The sequence below is a fragment of the Anthonomus grandis genome, chromosome 3 (assembly GCF_022605725.1).
Source record: "Anthonomus grandis grandis chromosome 3, icAntGran1.3, whole genome shotgun sequence".
NCBI classification, from domain to species: Eukaryota; Metazoa; Arthropoda; class Insecta; order Coleoptera; family Curculionidae; genus Anthonomus; species Anthonomus grandis.
Genome location: NC_065548.1, coordinates 7848839 through 7867874, shown reverse-complemented (window position 1 = coordinate 7867874; position 19036 = coordinate 7848839). Strand labels below are relative to the sequence as shown.

The 19036-nt window shown below is 29.7% G+C and overlaps 1 protein-coding gene across 1 annotated transcript; it reads right to left on the bottom strand.

Moving 5' to 3' along the window:
* Window positions 1–987: 987 nt before the first annotated feature.
* Window positions 988–18710, bottom strand: LOC126734238 (protein Malvolio-like). Its single transcript, XM_050437773.1, has 10 exons — window positions 18409–18710; window positions 13210–13320; window positions 12965–13154; window positions 9272–9431; window positions 5294–5488; window positions 4978–5236; window positions 4859–4918; window positions 4645–4804; window positions 1405–1627; window positions 988–1348 (listed from the first exon to the last, which is right to left on the bottom strand). Exons 1-10 carry the CDS (start codon window positions 18490–18492, stop codon window positions 1075–1077), a joined length of 1716 nt encoding a protein of 571 aa, XP_050293730.1. The 5' UTR covers window positions 18493–18710; the 3' UTR covers window positions 988–1074.
* Between the last annotated feature and the right edge of the window lie 326 nt (window positions 18711–19036).

The window sequence follows — 19036 nt, the reverse complement described above, 5'->3', positions numbered from 1 at the left end:
TAAATTAAAGGATTTTACTGGATCTGTATGGTGTTTTTAAATTCAAAAAATCAAATCAGAACTTTTATTATCCAAAAAAATGGACACAAAGTGTATGGATTTCGTCACTGTTTTACATGTTATAACTTCGGCCTAAAAAAAATATTGCTAACTACCTAGATAACTAAAATTCAAAAGTATCCACTTATACTATATATATCAAAAAAAGTTAAAACAATCAAGTGAAGACACATTACACATCCAAAAAAAGGTTGAGATGAAAAAAAGGAAAAGAACCCATTACATTACCTCGTTTTAAAAACTATATCAAACAAAATCTTACTAGTAGTTTAGATTTATGATTTTTATTTTCTTTATAATTTTTTTGGTCCTTAGTATGTATTAATTTATATTAATAGTATCTATTGTTTGAAATTTTATAGTGCTAATTTCTCTAAAATATTATTTAATATTCTAATACGGTTATTTATAGAATCTTTTAAATTTCTTCCTTGTGTAAAGAATGGAAGCTGAAATTGCATTATTTTTATGGAATAATAAAAGTATTATTATTATTATTATAAGAAGCTTTATCAACAAATACCATGTATTTAAAATAATAAAGCATGTTTTGAATTTGACTTCCAATGTTGGTATACGAATTTCCAAAATCTTAATTCATCTGTTTTTTTAGTCATTTTAATACCTTAATTTCATCACGTATTTCCTCGGCACCCTGTATGGAAGTAACTTCCAAAAGAGCCACAGACGCCCGTAACTCTGGAAACTTTGGCCGAAACCCAATTTCCAGATTACCATCCTCCAATTCCACGTACAATTGTTTGAAATGCAGACCGTATTGGCACGGAGAGGGCATAATTTCTGTATTAGCCCTTATTTGTCCTTTGGTTTATTTGCTAGCTGTGCCGCCCCATTTTACACTTCAACACATTCAACGTAATGGTAACGTAAGCGATACGCCTTTGAGAGTAAATCAATGGCAAACTGTTTATATAATAAATTATTTATTTACATAAAAATTACAAAAATGCTTATAATCATAAAATTTTAATATGGACTAGAAACATTCACTTTTTACGCAGTACCGCCGCCGTTAAATTGCACTTTTTCCAACGATACGGAAAAATACTTCTTAACCCACGGTTTTTCGAAGTGTTTTTCCCCAGAAAAACTGATCACCATATGGATCAGCGTATATACAACTAAAACGAAGTATGCTACAGCCAATATGTATATCACCACAAGTACATAAGTATCAAAGTCGCTTTCCGCTATCGTGTTTGATACGAAGAATATATTAATCGCTATTATCACCGCTGCCAGTAGCACTGACACCACTTTATAAGCCCTAAAAATTAAGTATGAAAAAAAAATATATACATAATATATAAAAATCACACTTACAATCCATTAACAAAGTTCCCCATTATATAAGGATTGCTAGTGAATGCTATCGTGGGTATTAAGGCGAATGGTAGCTGCAGACTCATAACAGCATTCAAGAAATCATTAAGGCTTGTCAGCTCGTCTAATGAACTGTAGAATGCTGTGAGGAAAGTTGGTACCATCGCAATGCTTCTGGTGAAAAGGACTCGTTTCCATTTGGGCCACTGTAGATTAAGAAAACCTGGAAAATTGCATTAAGTAGGAGAAAAATCCGACTCGAAGGACCAGAAGAAAATTTAATAATATTTATAAATAAAGTGTAGGATGGAATGTTGTTACAATATTACCAGTTTTGGAATTAAATAATTACCTAACCAAAGAGAAATCCGGCTCAAAGAACCAAAAATAAAAGTTTTGCGTTATCTGGAAATTGTTTCTGTTTTGGTTAATTAATGAGAGTGTGAAAATTATTTTTTGTTTCTCGGAGGACCAAAAATAAACGAAACTGACCCGATAACATAACATCCAGAATAAAAATATAATTTGGCAAAGAAAAATTGCTTTGTTTTAATGGAATATATTTTTTACCTTAGATGAACCATTTTACTCCATAGTGGCTTTTATACAAGGCTTTTGAAAACATCTTTTTTTATTTCATAAATGTTGGGACAACAAATAATTTAATTCAAGGCATTTGAAGCTATTTCCTTGGACTCCAGATATTTATAGTAAATTATTTTATGTTCCATACATTTGAGTCAGTTTTCATTTTTGTTTCCCTTCTATAATTCTAGATTTTTACAATTTTTTTCCTCATCTTACAGATATTTTTAGCAACTTCTTATATGCTTCAGTTTTTTTAAATAAAATAATAATGTTGCCAAGCAATTGAAGTTATGTTAAGTATATTTTTAGTGTCTAATAATTTATAATGTGTAACTTTTTGGAGTCATTTTCCAGGCAAGTTATTTTAAGGTTTTTCCTGAGTTAATGGGACATATGTTGTATCCTGGTATTTTTTAATTATTTATTTCAAGGCTTTAAATAAGCATATTTAAATTTTATAATAGTAATATTTAATAATTTAATAATAATAGTTAATGTAAAAAAATATTTTAATAATATATCAGTTCACTATATTTTTTCCAATATATCCTAACTTTCTTAACATTGCTTTTGGATTGTTTAAACAGTTTTTGTGATCTTTATATATTTTCTTAAACAAATATTGTATGTTTTAATTTATTTTCAAATTGATTTATTCAGATACCTTGAGTCGTTTTCAATTAATTTTTAAGCAGTTCTAATTTTAAAATTTATTGCCAAAATTTAAATGAAAATAAAAAAACAAGATGTATTGGTAATTTAATGTGTAAGATAGTTAAAAAAATACAATAAAAATATATGTATAAATCCATAAAAAAAGATGCAAAAAAGTTGAATGTATTATTTATTTTATTAGTGTTTTTAACATTATATATTTTGGTCATTTTTATAACAATTCAATAACTTTTTACATTTTTTTTGGTTATCTAAGGGGATTCATTATATGGAACTATGTATTAAATTTATTCCAGACATATCAAGTTATTCTAATCATTTAGAGCCATTTCTGTAAGGCTGTTTAGAAAGTTTTTTGAAATATTAAAAAAATTTATTCCAGGCATCTGGAATAATTTCAAAATATAATTTAGACATATTAAGTAATTTTGAAATTTATTCCAGGATCTCCATTTTAGGCACTTAAGGCCATTTCTTTTGAGCTATTTAGGCAATTCTTAATGTAACTTCTTCAGAATTCTTTCTATATATTCCAGATTTTTTAAATTATTTTCGAATTTGTTTCAATCATCTCAAATCATTTTGAACTATTCCAGGCATATTAAGTCATTTAAGCATTTGAGGCCATTTATTTTGGGTTGTTTAGGCAGTTTTTAACGTTGTATCTGTTTCAGGTCTTTTTCTATATATTCCAGATTTTGAAATAATGTTGATTTTATTCCAGGCATCTTGAATCATTTTAAAATTTATTCCAGGTATCTTCAATTTATTTTCAATTTTATTCCAGACATTTTAAGTTATTTTAGGTAACTAAGGTCATTTCTTTTAGGTTGTTTAGACAGTTCTGAATGTCGTACCTCTTTCAAGTCGTCTTCTTAAATTCCAGATCTTTGAAATTATTTTTAAATTTATTTTAGGCATCTTGAAGAATTTTGAAATTTATTGCAGGCATCTTTAATTTATTTTTAATTTTTTTTAAGCATTACAAGTCATTTTGGGCACTTAAGGCCATTTCTTTTAGGATATATGGGCTCTTTTTAATATAATATTTCTTTCAAGTATATTTCTATATATTCCAGATTTTTGAAATTATTTTCAAATTTATTGCAGAAATCTTAAATCATTTTGAAATTTATTTCAGACATCTCCAATTTATTTTTAATTTTATTCCAAGCAGTTCAGCTCATTTTAGGTATTTGATGCCCTTTCTTCTGGGTTGTTTATACAGTTCTTGTAGTCTCACCTCTTTTAAGCTTTTATTTATATATTCCAGGTTTCTAAAATAATTTTCTAATTTATTTCAGGCATATTAAATCATTTTAAAATTTATTCCGGGTATCTCAAATTGATGTTGTAACTTTGCAACTTTATTGCAGGTATTTCAAATCATTTTAGGCACTTAAGGCCAGTTCTTTTGAGTTGCTTTTAATGTCGTACCTCTTTCAGGTCTTTTTCCATATAATCCACATTTTGGAAATTATTTTCCAATTTATTCTAGGCATATTTAATCAATTTTAAATTTATTTCAGCCATTCCAGGTTTCTTCCTAGCATTTGAAGGCGTTTATCCGCTTTGTTAGATCAGTTTTTCTATCCTTGGACTTAATGTAATTTATTATATATTCCAGACTTTTGGTATGATTTCTTTTTGTGTTCCAGATAAAATGTTATATTTAAAATAAACCTTATTAATTTGTAATAAATTAGAATAATAAATTCTAGATTTAATATTCCATAATATAATGTCAACCTTTAGGCCTATTTTCAAGGTACTCCATAAAAATTGTTAAGTAAATTGTATACAATTTGTACTTAGAATTAGTACAATAAGTAAAAAAGATCGACATTAAAAATATTATAAAATCCGATAAAATATTAGAATATTTTGTATATATATATATATATTTTTTTTCTGTATTATTTACAAATATTTTTTCCACTATTTTCTAAATTTATCCTATTTCCAGACCGAATTTACCTTCCATAGCGAATTGTCCAGCATAAGTTCCAGTCATGGTCGAGCTTTGTCCAGCAGCCAAAATTCCCACCGCCCAAATAATCATCGCGATAAAACCGTATGTGCACCCCAAAAATACACCACCCTTGTAAATATCCGCGTCCACCACTTCAGTATTGTTCTACAAAAGAAAACAAATTTAAAACACCAAAAACACAACAAGAAACATGCTTACTTTAAAAACGTCCTTGGCAATATCGTACATTTCATGGCCCTGCTTCTCGCAAGTGTTAAGCTAAAAATCCAGAAAAATTATTGAAATTATGGCAATCGTGGTCCATCCAGAGAACTCACCAAGTCCTGATTGGTCCTCTCGAACATTCCATAAGCAAACACTGAAACGACGAATATATTTATAACCAAACTGCACAATAAGGCTATGGCACTCTCTATCGAATAGTACAGCGTGGCCTCTTTGATTTTATCCGGGTTCTTCCTGTCGATATTTCTGGATTTGACCAGAGCGGAGTGCAGATAGAGGTTATGGGGCATTATCACTGCCCCCACCACTCCTACAGCTTGTAAAAGAACCGCTGTATCACAATTTTGACACCTACAGACCGTTTTTTTAGAGTTATTGTATGATCTGGATAGTGATCAAGGTGCTTACCATGGAATGAAAAGTCCTTTGGTAACATCGGCTGGATTGGGATCGGAGATGACGTACTCGTAACCGAAACTGATTCCCATGACGGCGATTAATAAGGCAAAGAACATTTCCAGTTTTCTTAGGCCGTATTTGTCCAGAAATAGGAATGTGAAGGTGTCTACTATGGTTATGAGACAGCCGCCATATAAAGGTATCCTAGAAAAGGTGGCAATATTATTTTGGGTTTCTTGAATGGACTTGGGGAGAGGTAGAATTATTATACAATTATTGGTTGTATAGGAATGAGTTGTTCAAATGTTGGATTTATTTAGATAGTGTCATTATTTTTTATGCAAAAAAAGCCTATGTAGGGAAAAGATGGGAAATTGGTAAAAAAGTGTCAGTATAGAGTACGTAATGAATAAATTAGTTTTCTATCTTCAAATACCTTCTTCAAGTATCATTTTCTCTTAGAACTTTTGATTCTGTAGCTCTGAACAACTTATCGGAACTACATCAGCCGTACCATTTTCTCAGGTTGGTTAACAAGGAAATGGGTTTTCTTCCTACGCTTGTATTTCTCTGTAACTTTCCTTGCATAATATTCTGCAGCAATAAATACTTCTTCTCTTCCTTTATCACGTGGCCCAAATGTTGCAGCTAAATTATCCGAATTGTGTTCAATGTTTCCTCTCCGTTTCTTATTGTTCTCAAGATTTTCTCATTTGTTTCCATGTCCACCCAACTTATTTTTAAGATCCTTTTATATGACCACATCTCAAATGCTTCAAATCGATCACTTATATTCTTCTTTAACATCCAGAATATCATTCTATATAGCAACACCGAGAAAACATATCATCTCATACTCTTAGTTATAAGTTAAGATTCTCATTCTGTTAAATATGGTTCTGGTTTATCCGATTCTTGATTCAATTTTCTCAGGGTACTCGTTACCTTCATTGACCGTTGGTCCTAAACATTAGTATTTAGTGACTTTTTCTACTAGCTGTCTGTTGTTGAACTGACTTTGTAATGGCTGACTTTCTAAGTTTGGTCTTTTTGATATTAATGGTAAGTCAGCTCTCCTCGCTACTCGTCACTACTTGACCAACCAACCTCTATAAATCTTCTATTTTTTCGGAAATAAGTATGGCGTCGTCTGCACACTAGATATTGTTAAAGAGTACTCCATTAACCTTGTTGTTTCCTCCAGTGGTATCTAAGTGATTTCTTCCATTTCCTTCAATTACACCACGTTGCAATTTTACTTCTTCTGGGCACTTAATGTATGCCACGAATTGGAAATTGTATTTCACCTTTTTCACCTTTTTCTTCCAGGTAATTTTCATAACGATCCGGTGATTGAAAGTATTTTTTGGCCTTTTCCAGGTTATACAGGATACATTTTTTAGTATATTCCCGGAATTTAACATTATTTTTATATCGTACAGGTATTAGACATTATTTTCCATCTTATTTAAGACCAAATGTCTTGTTACACAGTCAAAAGAAGGAGGTGATTGATGTTAATGCATGTTTCAGTCAACAGTAAAGGCAAACAAGCCTTCTCTTATTCATTCCTATTGAAGTTCTATGCTGTACTGATAATTCGATGGTTGTAAATTCTTTTACGTTAACCTCTTTTGGTAATGTAGTCAAAGTCAATCTGAGCTATTTACTGAAAATGATCTCTTCACTATACATATATAAGAACATAGTCCATTATGATAGTAAATTCAAATGAATTAATACCCTCTTGCACCACTTGTATCAACGCATCAGTCGAGTTCATGGTCTGTCAGTGGGTAGTAGAGTCGATTTTGAAAGAGATCTTAATTTTACTTCTTAGAGTATCATGCCTTCCTTCTCTTACTCTAACAAACCAACCACTTTATCTCACGAATCCTTCCATTAAAGTACAGGAAACAACCTAGTCGTTTTAAATCATTTAATTGTTTTAGTGACAATTTAACCTAAGAACTTCAGGTGGATTCCAAGGTTGATGCAAGGTTGGTCAAGTCTAGTATTTCTACCTCTTCTGAGCATTCAGCTACTAATAGGAATTTGTCTCACTTTGAATCGCATAACGATGTAATGTCCCATGGAACTTGTTCCAACCCGTCTTTGACTAGGCTTCCACTTCAGGATTTACTAAAATTTGCTCAAAGCATCTAAGTCAAGATCTGCTTAGGGTCATTTTATGTAGCGCAACGAATCGAGAGTTTTTTAGTACAACCCTCAGTGTCCTCGAATCCCCATGTAAGTCAAGTTGATTCTTGCAGCAAATGATTCTCAACTATTGAATTGTCAATTGAAAGTTCGATTTGGACTCCCCATCTATAACTTACGCATCCCTCACACCATATGCATGATGGGTATCGATGGAATCTGAAGTTTAATGGACAGAGAGGTATTAACGATTTTCTAAGACGACTTGAGGAATTACGATTCTCTCATGATGTACTTACGAAACAGTCACTTCGGTCTCTATCAGAGCTATTTACTAGTGTTTTGTCAGTTGGGATGATTTATTGATGAAGTTAAAAGACTCCTTTGAGCCTTACTACTATGACCATAGTTTAAGGGATGAAATAGTTCAAGATATCTAAGGGTATACTCATTTTATCTTGCTAGTTTCCCTTCAAGGTCTGCCATCTCTGTTTAGCAAAATATTACTTTGATTAAACTCCTTATTTTTTAAGAAGGTTAAGATCATTATGTCTTATTAATGGATCTTCTATCTTCTACAATTTTGTCAGTCATTCATGGCTTTTGTTTGTGAATGGTATTCCCTGTTTCTAATTACTCTTTTTTTAAAGTCGTTATCGTTTGATATATCCTATTCCATGTGTATGGATCCTCATTTGGTTCAGCTCTGATTTCAGTTTCTTAGTTTTTAGTTATATGCTAATATTCTGGGTCAACTGATTGTTGGGAAGAAAGTAGGTGTTTGTAATCTATTGCATCCATAAGTGTCATATTATTATCGTAATATACCTGGTCTTTGTGACATCCAGAGCTTGTTGAATTTCATTGTAGATTTGTTCTACACCCTTATCAAAAGTCAAGGTATCCTGAATGATGTTTAGTATCATTTGGGCAACTGTTGCTCTTATGAGCATTACTTTATTTGAGAGCCAGTTATAGCTTGACAAAAACTACCGTATATGATGAGTAGTAAATCTTTGACAGATTCATTTCATTTCCCTTGCGTTAAGCTCCCTAGTTTCACTGCTTCAAAGACCCCGCTCTCATAAGCTTCTCATATTTTGAATGGTTAAAGATCCATTTATTTTAAATAAATCCATTTTATCAAATACCCACTTGCTTTTCCCATAAAAAAACCTTGAATTGATGAATAGTTTGTCTATAAATCAGCATTTTAAAAAACGTTATGATAACGGACAATGCACTATCGACAAATGCATATTTTAGATAAAGCGTGTCTGGTGATGCACTGATTTACACGTAAATGTCTTGATATTATCACTAAAAGATCAGACTTTACTCCCTTGATTTTCCATATAAGAACAATAAGTTACATTCAATTACATTTACAAAATTCTTATCGCGCTATGTTTAATTGCAAACAGTTATTAGGGTGAATTGTAGTGCTACTTCCAGTTATTATTTGAAAAATGACACCATGGTATAGAAATAAGGGGAAAACTTAAATTTCTAATTTTTCACCCCAATATTCAACCCTCTAACCGACTTATTACCTTTTGCACTATAATATATGTCACGAAACGAACGAATTTTATAATAATTAAATTCCATTCGTGGTTTATTGCAATAGTTCTATTCGCATTAATGTACATAATTGAATTTGGGATGTTGGAATAAATATAAATCACCATATGTCTAATTTAAAATTAATCCCGAAGACGTGGTGTGATAATTTTTGGAGGGAGAGGGAGGAAGGAAGAAAGATGTCATTGGGGATAATTAATGGTTATAAATTTACCCTAATTTTTTGACAAAATTAAAACTTACACTTTGTTTGATAACATATAAATGGCTATGGCGGTGCCGATGACTTCTTGCATATCGGATCCTATAACGGCGATCTCGATCATTATCCATAAAATGATTTTTGGGAATTTTTTGTATTGTCTGTGGCACATTTCCGCTAAGTGAAGTCCAGTTACACACCCTAAAAAAGAAACACGTTTTTATCACTTTTTAGTCCTTTTTCTGGTTTTTGTTATTCTTTCAGTAACGTAACATGCGTAACGGACCTTAAGCGATGTTATTTTAACGTCACTCTATCCGTGAGTCAAAGATTCTACTGTATGACCTCAAAATTACGTTACTGAGTTTTTTTTTAGGAAACAAGTGTCCTTTTAGTGACAAAACGTTGATAATTTTACCATTTATGAAATGATTTTGTTCCCAAAAAGTCGAAAATGCATGACCAAACAATGACGTTAAATTATGACTAAGTATAGTGACCTGTTACATAATCTTATGTTGGATTTATTGTTCTAACCTGTCATTAAACCACGTAATTTTGATGGTATTTCAACCTTACGTCAAGCATCTTACCATAGGCTAACGAGAGAATTGTCGAGTGTTGTGTTGTGTTGGATTGTTGTGATGAGAATTTGTCTGGTTATTCTATGATCTTACTAACTTAATTAGGTTAACAATGAAATTGTTTTTTATGCCAAAAAGAATCAATGTTATGACGACAATTATTGAGAGCATAGCAACGTGATTTTTCTACTAAATTTCATAGTCAATTATATCATATTACATAGTGACAAGACCTGAGTAATGGACCTAAAGAAACTCGAGTGACGTCAAAATTACGTCCCCGATTTTTCCCTACGTCATTTTCATGTCACACCAAAGAATTTACCGATTTATGTTATTGTTTTGTACACAAAAAAAGGTTAGTTCATGACCAAACAATGACGTTAAATTAAGACTAGGGTGACCTCAGGGACCATATTTTTTACTTAATTTTATGGTCACTAAGAGGTCAATTGAACATTTTATTCTTTTATTATAGATTTTTTTCGCAGCGACGTGTTTTTGACGGTATTTTAGACTTACGTCAAGGACTACTAAGTTAATTACATTGCCAACGAAATTGTTTTATGATGATATAAGGACGTCAAATTATGATAAAATGGCAATGAGTTTTTTTTACTAGTTTTCATAGTCAAGCCTGGTCATTTATTGTCAGATATAACGTATTTTGGTACACTTTTTTACAATATTTATTTAGTTATTTTTATATAATTTTAGTTGGTATGACAGGACAACAAGAAGATGTTCGAAACTACTCTAAATTCATAAAATTTTGTGCCAGAAATCTGGTAAAAAATGCTGAAATATTGGCAACTTTATCCCAAATGGAATTTTTATCTCTATTACTTGAAATTCTGAAAATCTTCTTTCAGAAATTGAATCAAAGACCCTAAAATATTGGGAATTTTGTCCCTGGAATTTATGATATTTCTGTCTAGGGAATTGGGTTGGATATTCTGGAATTTTAGAAATGTCCCAGAAATTGAGTAAATAATTTTAAAATGTTGGGAATCTTAATCCAAAAGTAAGTTTTGTCTCTATTACTGGAAATTCAAGGAATCTTGTCCCAGGAATTAAGGCAAAGATCCTAAAACTAAAGAGATTTTATCTCTGGCATTTATGAAATTTTTGTCTAAGAAATTGCGCTACAAATTCTAGAATATTGTATATTTTGTCCCAGAAATTAAATTTTATTCCATTGGGAATTTTTGTCTCTATTACTTGGAATCATGGGGATCTAGTCCCAGAAATTGAGGTAAAAGTCTCAGAAATAGAAACTTTTATCCCTGGCATTTATGTTATTGCTGTCTAAGAAATTAGGTTCGAAATTCTGTAATTTTTCTGAACTTTTATCCCAGAAATTAGCTAAAAATGCTAAAATGTTAGGAACTTCATGTCAGATAATATTTTTGTCTCTATTACTAAGAATTTTTGGAATCTTGTCCTAGGAATTGAGTCAAAGACCCGAAAATATTGGGAATTTCGTACCTGGCGCTTATGATATTTTTGTCTAAGGAATTGAGCTGGAAACCCTGGAATTTTGGAAATTGAGTATATGCTGACTTTTTGGCAAATTTGTGCCAAATGGATTTCTTGTCTCTATTACTGGGGAATCTTGTCCCAGAAATTGAGACAAATATCCTAAAACTTGGAAATGTTGTTCCTGGTATTTATGTTATGTTTGCCTAGGGAAATGGAGCTAGAAATTCTGGAAATTTTGTCCCAGAAATTGAGTAAAAAATTATGTAAGCATATTAATGTTCAACTTTCTCCCAGATAAATTTTTTGTCTCTATTACTTAGAATTCAGTAAATCTTGTCCCATAATTTGAGGTAAAGATCCTAAAACATAGAAATGTTGTTCCTGGGATGTATAATATTTTTGTCCAAGTAATTGGGCTACAAGCTCTACAAAGTTGTAAATTTTGTCCCAGAAATTGAATAAAAATGGTGAAATGTTGGGAATTTCAGATCGAATTTTTGTCTCTATTACTTGGAATTCTAGGGATCTAGTGCCAGAAATTGAGGCAAAGGTTTTAAAATTTTATTCTTGGCAATTATGGTATGTTTGTCTAGGTAATTAAGCTGAAATTTTAGAAATTTTGTCTTAGAAATTAAGTAAAAGATGACGAAATGTTAGGAAAAGGCAATCTTATTCCAGATGCTATTTTTCTTTCTAATCCTGGAAATTCTGGAAATCTTGTCCCAGAAAAGAAGGAAAGATTTTAAGATATTGGAGATTTCGTCCAAAGGACGTAGTAATGACGTAAAACAATGACTTTTTGAGAAAGTGCCCACCAGTGACGTAATTTCGTTTTTTAGTTGACCACATATCACATCACTAAATAATTACGTCAAATTTCTTTGTTTTACATATATTCATCGTTACTTTCGTATCGATGCCTATCATTTTCTTCCTTCCCTACTCATTTTTGTTCACATTTTAAACGTAATTTTAAGGTTGCATTACATGATAAAATTACGATGCAATGACGTTAAAACGTATCCAAAATAACGTAATTTTATCGTCATTTTTGTTTAAGGACTTGTCACTTTTTTGAAGGACGTTATATGACTGAAAAATTCGTTGTGTTCTAATATTTCAAATTTGACACATTTTTTAGTACTTTGCTCTTTAGACTAAGTGACGTAGTAAGGAAGTCAAAGAGTGACCTCTTAATACAATTTGGTTATTCTATTAAGAGGTCACGTTAATCAGTGGCGTGATTTCGTGGTCATATTTTATTTTGGTCTGTTAAATGGTCATTTACTCCCTTTGCTAATTTACCCAAGATTTTCTCTCCTTATTCTAAATGTAAATTTACGTTCTAGCAACGTGAAAATTCACCCATTTCATGGTCTAACAAAACGTCATATGTAACAACTAATGTCAGGCCTTCGTGGAAACTTTACTGCATTAACTTTTATTGGTAAACATAACGTCAAAAAAATTCGCCGCTATGTACATATTTAATATGTTAATAAAATTCTGCCTCAAAAAGATTATTTTTCATTAGTTTTTGTACGTTATCTCGTCTGTAAAAACATTTAAAAAGCTTAATTATATATTTTTTTGAATAATAACAATTATATTGCGGACTTATCTGCGGATAACTGATATAATGTATTTTTTTTTAATTAGCGGTCTTACCTAACTTCGTAGCTAAACTTTGCATAACGAACCCCAAAATGGTGGAAGCGAATAGAACCCATAATAAACGATATCTGCCTATAGCACCGGACTGTAGGTCACTCTCGATATTTCCTGGATCCAGATACGCTATGGACATTAGGAAACCTGGACCAGTAAAAGCCCATAGTTTACGAAAACTAAATCCGGCCTAAAAAAATTATCATAAAAAAAATTATAATTTTTTTCAAGGTTACTTTTCTTACCTTGTCTGTTTCAGGAATTTCGATTTTATCGGTGGAAAAGTACGTATTGAGGTCGTCATTCTCCTCGTAATAATACCTATTAAGGATTCCATTTTTGTAATTTTCTTCAGCCTATAAAAGAGATTAAAAAACTAATTAAGTAACGTAGATTTCTCAATAAAATAACATTAGATAAAATGTATGCATTGTTTCGACACTGGCTCAGTGTCATCCTCAGGGCCGTATTGCTTCTGTTTTATTGTTATGCTTTTATTGGAAACTGTCGACACGGTTAATGGCTCTTTTGAAATTGTTTAATTGGTTAAATTTCAAATACAGGGTGAATAAATTATTGGTGTGTTTAAAAGTGCCTTACCTCATTAAAGTGCATAGTAAAATTGTTTAAAATTAGCAAAAAAATATTTTAAAAAGTTCACTTATTGATGTTTGATATCGAGCACATTTACCAATAAATTACGATATTTTACAATAACCTTGGAGAAGCTCGAGTTAAACAAAAGGTAATTTAATGTGATGGGAACCCATACTAATTTATGGTGTGAAAAAAAAAAAATGCGAAAATTATTATAATTATAGCTGCGAATTAGGGAAGAAAAGTGAGAGCCACGTTTGACAAATTGGCTTTAAACAGTGAATTCTTTATTTATATTCTCGTTGGAAGTTAATCTACAATAATGACTAGTGTATTCAAAGTTAAAGATGCTTATTGTTTACCGAATTTTACTAAAATGATTTTTATGAAACAAAGGTCTTATTAGATAAAGCGATTTAAGTTTTGCTTCACGTCAGTATAGAGTCATTATAGAGTCATTAGTCATTATAGAGCCTTGCTGCGTCAAGTTCGCAATCTCTGGTTGATAACTTTAGTTCTTATAAGGTTAGAAGCATCAAGTAATCTTTATTTAATTAAGAGTAATATTTGAATAATATCATCAAAATTTTATAACCCATTTCTTTAGAAAATAGTTTGGAATCTTCGAAAGAGGTATTCTTTAAGCAAGAGGTGATAAAAAATTGAAAATAAAAATTCCTTATAATCTACTTGTAAGCTGATCTAATGACTATTATTATCAAAGTTGAAGATTCATTAACTATCTACCAAATTTGATAACAATGATTCTTATTGAATAGTTTCTTAAAGAGATAAATGCGATTTAAATTTTACTACTCATTAGTAGAGCATCGTAGCGATTTTTTGCAGAATTTTTTGGGAAAATTGAGTATAACTTTTTTTCAGGAGTTTTATAATACTTTTTTAAAGCAAGTTTTTAGGCAATTTATTAATTTCCAGAAAAAAAAGCACCCTAAATTTTTTTTTTATTTTTCACTTTAAAATGTATCTTATTTTTGAAAAATCTTCCATAACTTTTTTATTTTTTGATTTACAACTAAATGTTATTCTATATAAATTGTTCTGCCTTTGACAAGGATTCCAATGCTAAAATAAAATTTTCTATATTCTCAATATTTTTTGAGAAAATGAGGAAGAACTCCTAAGAGGTTTTTCGCGATTTTCTAGAGAACTGTTATACTTAAATACTATTTTTCTATTGCATCTGATGAGCATTGACATTTTAAACAACTTTTGTTTAAAGAATTTTTTTCTCTATCCAATAGTTTTCTAGAAAAAAAATTAAAACCGTAATTATGAACATTTTCTCATGGGTCGATTTTTACGATGTTTTGCGGAAGACTTTTTTTGGAAAAATTGGAAATACTTTTTTCTGGTGCATTTTTCAAAAAAGTTTTTTTAAACTTTTTTAATGTTTTTTAAGCAATTTATTAATTTCCAAAACAAAAATTAATTTATTTAAAAAAAAAAATATTTTTCGCTCAAATTTATTTTATTTTTCAAAAATTTTCCATAACTCTTTTAAATTTTGATTTACGGCTAAATATTATTTTTTATGACTTGTTCTACTTTTGATTGGGGTTCTAAGGCTAAAAGAAAATTTTCCATATTCCCAGCAGTTCTCGAGAAAATTAGGAAAAACTGTTAGAAGGTTTTTCCCAATTTTCTGAGGATTGGTTGGACCTAAAAATTATTTTTTTATTGCATCTGATGAGCATTGACATTCTAAACAACTTTTGTTTTAACAATTTTTTTCTCTTTCCAATAATTTTTTAGAAAAAAAATTAAAACCATAGTTATGAACATTTTCTCATGGGTCGATTTTTACGATGTTTTGACTTTTTTAGGAAAAATTTGATATAACTTTTTTCTGGTACATTTTTCAAAAAAAACTTTATAAGACTTTTTTAAAGCTTTTTCAGCAATTTATTAATTTCCAAATTAAAAATTAATTTATAAAAAAAAAATTATTTTTTCAAATTTTCACTTAAAAATTTTACTTATTTTTCAAAAATCTTCCATGACTCTTTTATTTTTTGATTTAAGATTAAATGTTATTTTTTATGATTTCTTCTATTTTTGTTTGGGATTCTAAGGCTACAAGAAAATTTTCCATATTCCCGACAGTTTTCAAGAAAATGAGAAAAAACTCTTAAGAGGTTTTTTCCAATTTGCTGGAGAACTATCAAACTTAAAAATTATTTTTCTATTGCATCTGATGCGCATTGACTTTCTAAAGAGTTTTTGTTTTAACCATTTTTTTTAAAACCAATGGTTTTTCAAAAAAAAAAATTAAAACCAAAATTATGAGCATATTTCCGTGTGTGTGTACTCTCTTGTTTGCGGCAGACTTTTTTAGGAAAATTGGGTATAACTTTTTTTCTACATATTTTTCAAACAAGTTTTACAAGACTCTTATAACGCTTTTTGGTCATTTTATTTATTTCCAAAAAAAAATCATTTTTTTTAAATTTTTTATTTCTAATTTTTTACTCAAAAAAGTATCTTATTTTTCAAAAATTCTCAATAACTTCTTTTATTGTTGATTAATAGCTAAATGTTATTTTATATGATTTGTTTTATTTTCAATTGAGATTATAATTCTAAAAGAAAATTTCCCATATTCCCAACAGTTTTTCAGAAAATGAGAAAAAACTCTTTGCTTAAACAATTTTTTTCTAAAACTAATGGTTTTTCAAAAAAAACTAAAAATCAAAATTATGAGAATTTTTCCTCTTACGATTTGTAATAAGTTTGTAAAATTTGTAATAGACTTTTTTTAGGAAAATTGAGTATAACTTTTTTCTGGATATTTTCCAAGGTTTTTTTCCAATTTTCTAGAAAACTATTATACTGAAAAATTATTTTTCTATTGCATCTAATGCGCATTGATATTCTAAATAACTTTTGTTTTAACAATTCTTCTCTCCTTCTAGTAGTTTTACATTAAAAAGTTTTTTAGAGAAAAAATAAAAACCTAAATTATGAACATTTCCTCATCGATATACCCTTTTGGATTTTTTTGGTATAACTTCTTTCTCTTTGGTATAACTTTCGGTATAACTCGTTTCTGGTACATTTTTCAAAAAAGCTTTATGAGACTTTTTTTAAGCTTTTTGAACAATTTATTAATTTAAAAAAAAAATACTTTGATTAAGGAATTTTTTTTCAAATTTTTCACAGAAAAATTTTTCAATATTTCCAATTTTGTATTTTTGAAAAACCTTCCATAACTCTTTCATGTTTTGATTAACAACTAAATGTTATTCTATAAAAATTGTTCTACTTTTGACAAGGATTCCAATGCTAAAATAAAATTTTCCATATTTTGAATAGTTTTTGAGAAAATGAGAAAAAACGCCTACCCACTTTTCTGAAAAACTCTTAGATTTAAACATTATTTTTCTGTTTTATCTGGTGTGCATTGACATTCTAAACCACTTTGTTTAAATAATTTTTTCTAAAACCAATGGTTTTTCAGAAAAGAAAATAAAAACCAAAACTACGATTATTTTTCCGGGTGTACCGAATGTTATTCTGTATGATTTGCTGTATTTTTGATTTGGATTTTAATCCTAAAGTAAATTTTCCATACTCCTAATAGTTTTAGAGAAAATTAGCAAAAACTCTTTACGAGGCTTTTCTCCAAATGGGTTTTTTACCTCTGTCACTCTGGAAATTTATTCCCTGGCACTTTTATCCACAAAATTAGGCTGCAAACCCCGGAATTTGTATGGAAATTTTCTTCCAGAAATTGAGCGAGTCTGCATAATCACCTTGACGGTCACCTCTCAACAATAATCGAGTTGTAATTTTTTTTTCATAATTTTTTCAGGCAGTTAAATTAATTTGTTTTTAGTCACTAATTTATTGACGTTCATTATTTCAGGCAGTTGAATAATTTTTTTTGTTTTTTTGTTAAACAATTGAAGCAATTATGTGTTTCTTTTAGATGTCTGTCATTTTCCCAACAGTTTTTCTAAATCTTAATTTTTTACGGTAAATTAAAGCCATTTTTAATTTTATTTAGGCAAGTTAGTTCTGGTTACTTAATTGTTAACTTTTTTAGACGTTAAATTTTTTGTTTCTTCCAGGCAGTTGCTTTTTTTTTCAATGTTTTTGAATAAGAACAACTTTTGGCTTCTAGATAATAGAATTTTTATTATTAAATTATTTTTGCCTATTCCGAGGCAGTAAAACTTTTTTTGTCTCTTGTTATTTAATTGAACCTAAAAAGTTTTTGATTTTTTGGACACATTTGGAATTAGTTTCAGCTTATGTATTTAATTTTTATTTGGCACTATTCTAGACAGTTCAAGGACTGTCATTTTTATTTATTACATAATTTTATTTATCATTGATTATATTAAATTAGTATGTCGAGCATTCTATATACTATTTTTGTCTAGTGGTACATCGTATGAATAGAATCTCAAAACGTTAGAAATTATGAAGATGAGGCACCTCTGCATAAAATATAAATTATATTTTCTGAAAAATATAAGAGATTTTGAGTCGTCTTGTATATATATTATGAAAAATTAAACAAAATCTACTAAAAAAATTTCGTCCCATAGGAAAGCCTCTAAATAAAGTAAATTTTTTAAAAGAACGTGTATATTGATGCTAATTAATGAATGTGTTGTGTATTTATGCTTAAAAAGACAATAAAAAATTCCTCTCTTAGTAAAACTAAATATATAAAATTCCCATAAGAACCCTAAGTAAAATGAGTGTTTATTAAAATTCAAGTTGTCAATTTTTATTATCAAATTTTTAAATCAGTTGTCATTCTTATCCCTTTAATTCATTTCTCCCTCAAGTCCTCAATTAACTTAATAATTTACCTCTTTTTGCTTCATCTCCAAATCCTCACCGACACTATTTAAATTACGATCACCACCACAAGTCATAATACCCAAAAATTTCATTCACCAAAGCATAGCTTCAATGTGCTCGCGTGCACTTTTACATTAACACTGTCAAATTATGCACACATTTACCATTCAAAAGCTCTAATCTCTCGCTCGGATATGTGATAAAAACAAACTATTTCGTAAAACGTAATTATTTAATTATTTTTATTTTTTTTTAAGTTGAAGTTCATCGGCGTTGACCGACGGATTTACTCGTTCCAATACCGGGACCTGTTGAAAAAAAAATTCTTATATACGGTTTGAATTTTTTCGAGTGGCAACACCATACTGATAAAATAACGCGTTCTAAGTAGGTGTATGTACGAATCGGCCTCGGTCACTGTTAGACTGTGATTTTCCTTTATGATATCGGTTATTTAACTATAATTGAGTTTGGAGCAAATGGAGTGCGTTCAAAATGACTCCGAACTAATAATATATTCATGACTTTTATTCAAATTGTATGTTTATTAAGGATGTGATGTGAAATTGACAGACTTTAAAGAGCTATTGGATAGTAGAACGAAGAATAAGAACATTATAAACAAATATAACAGTA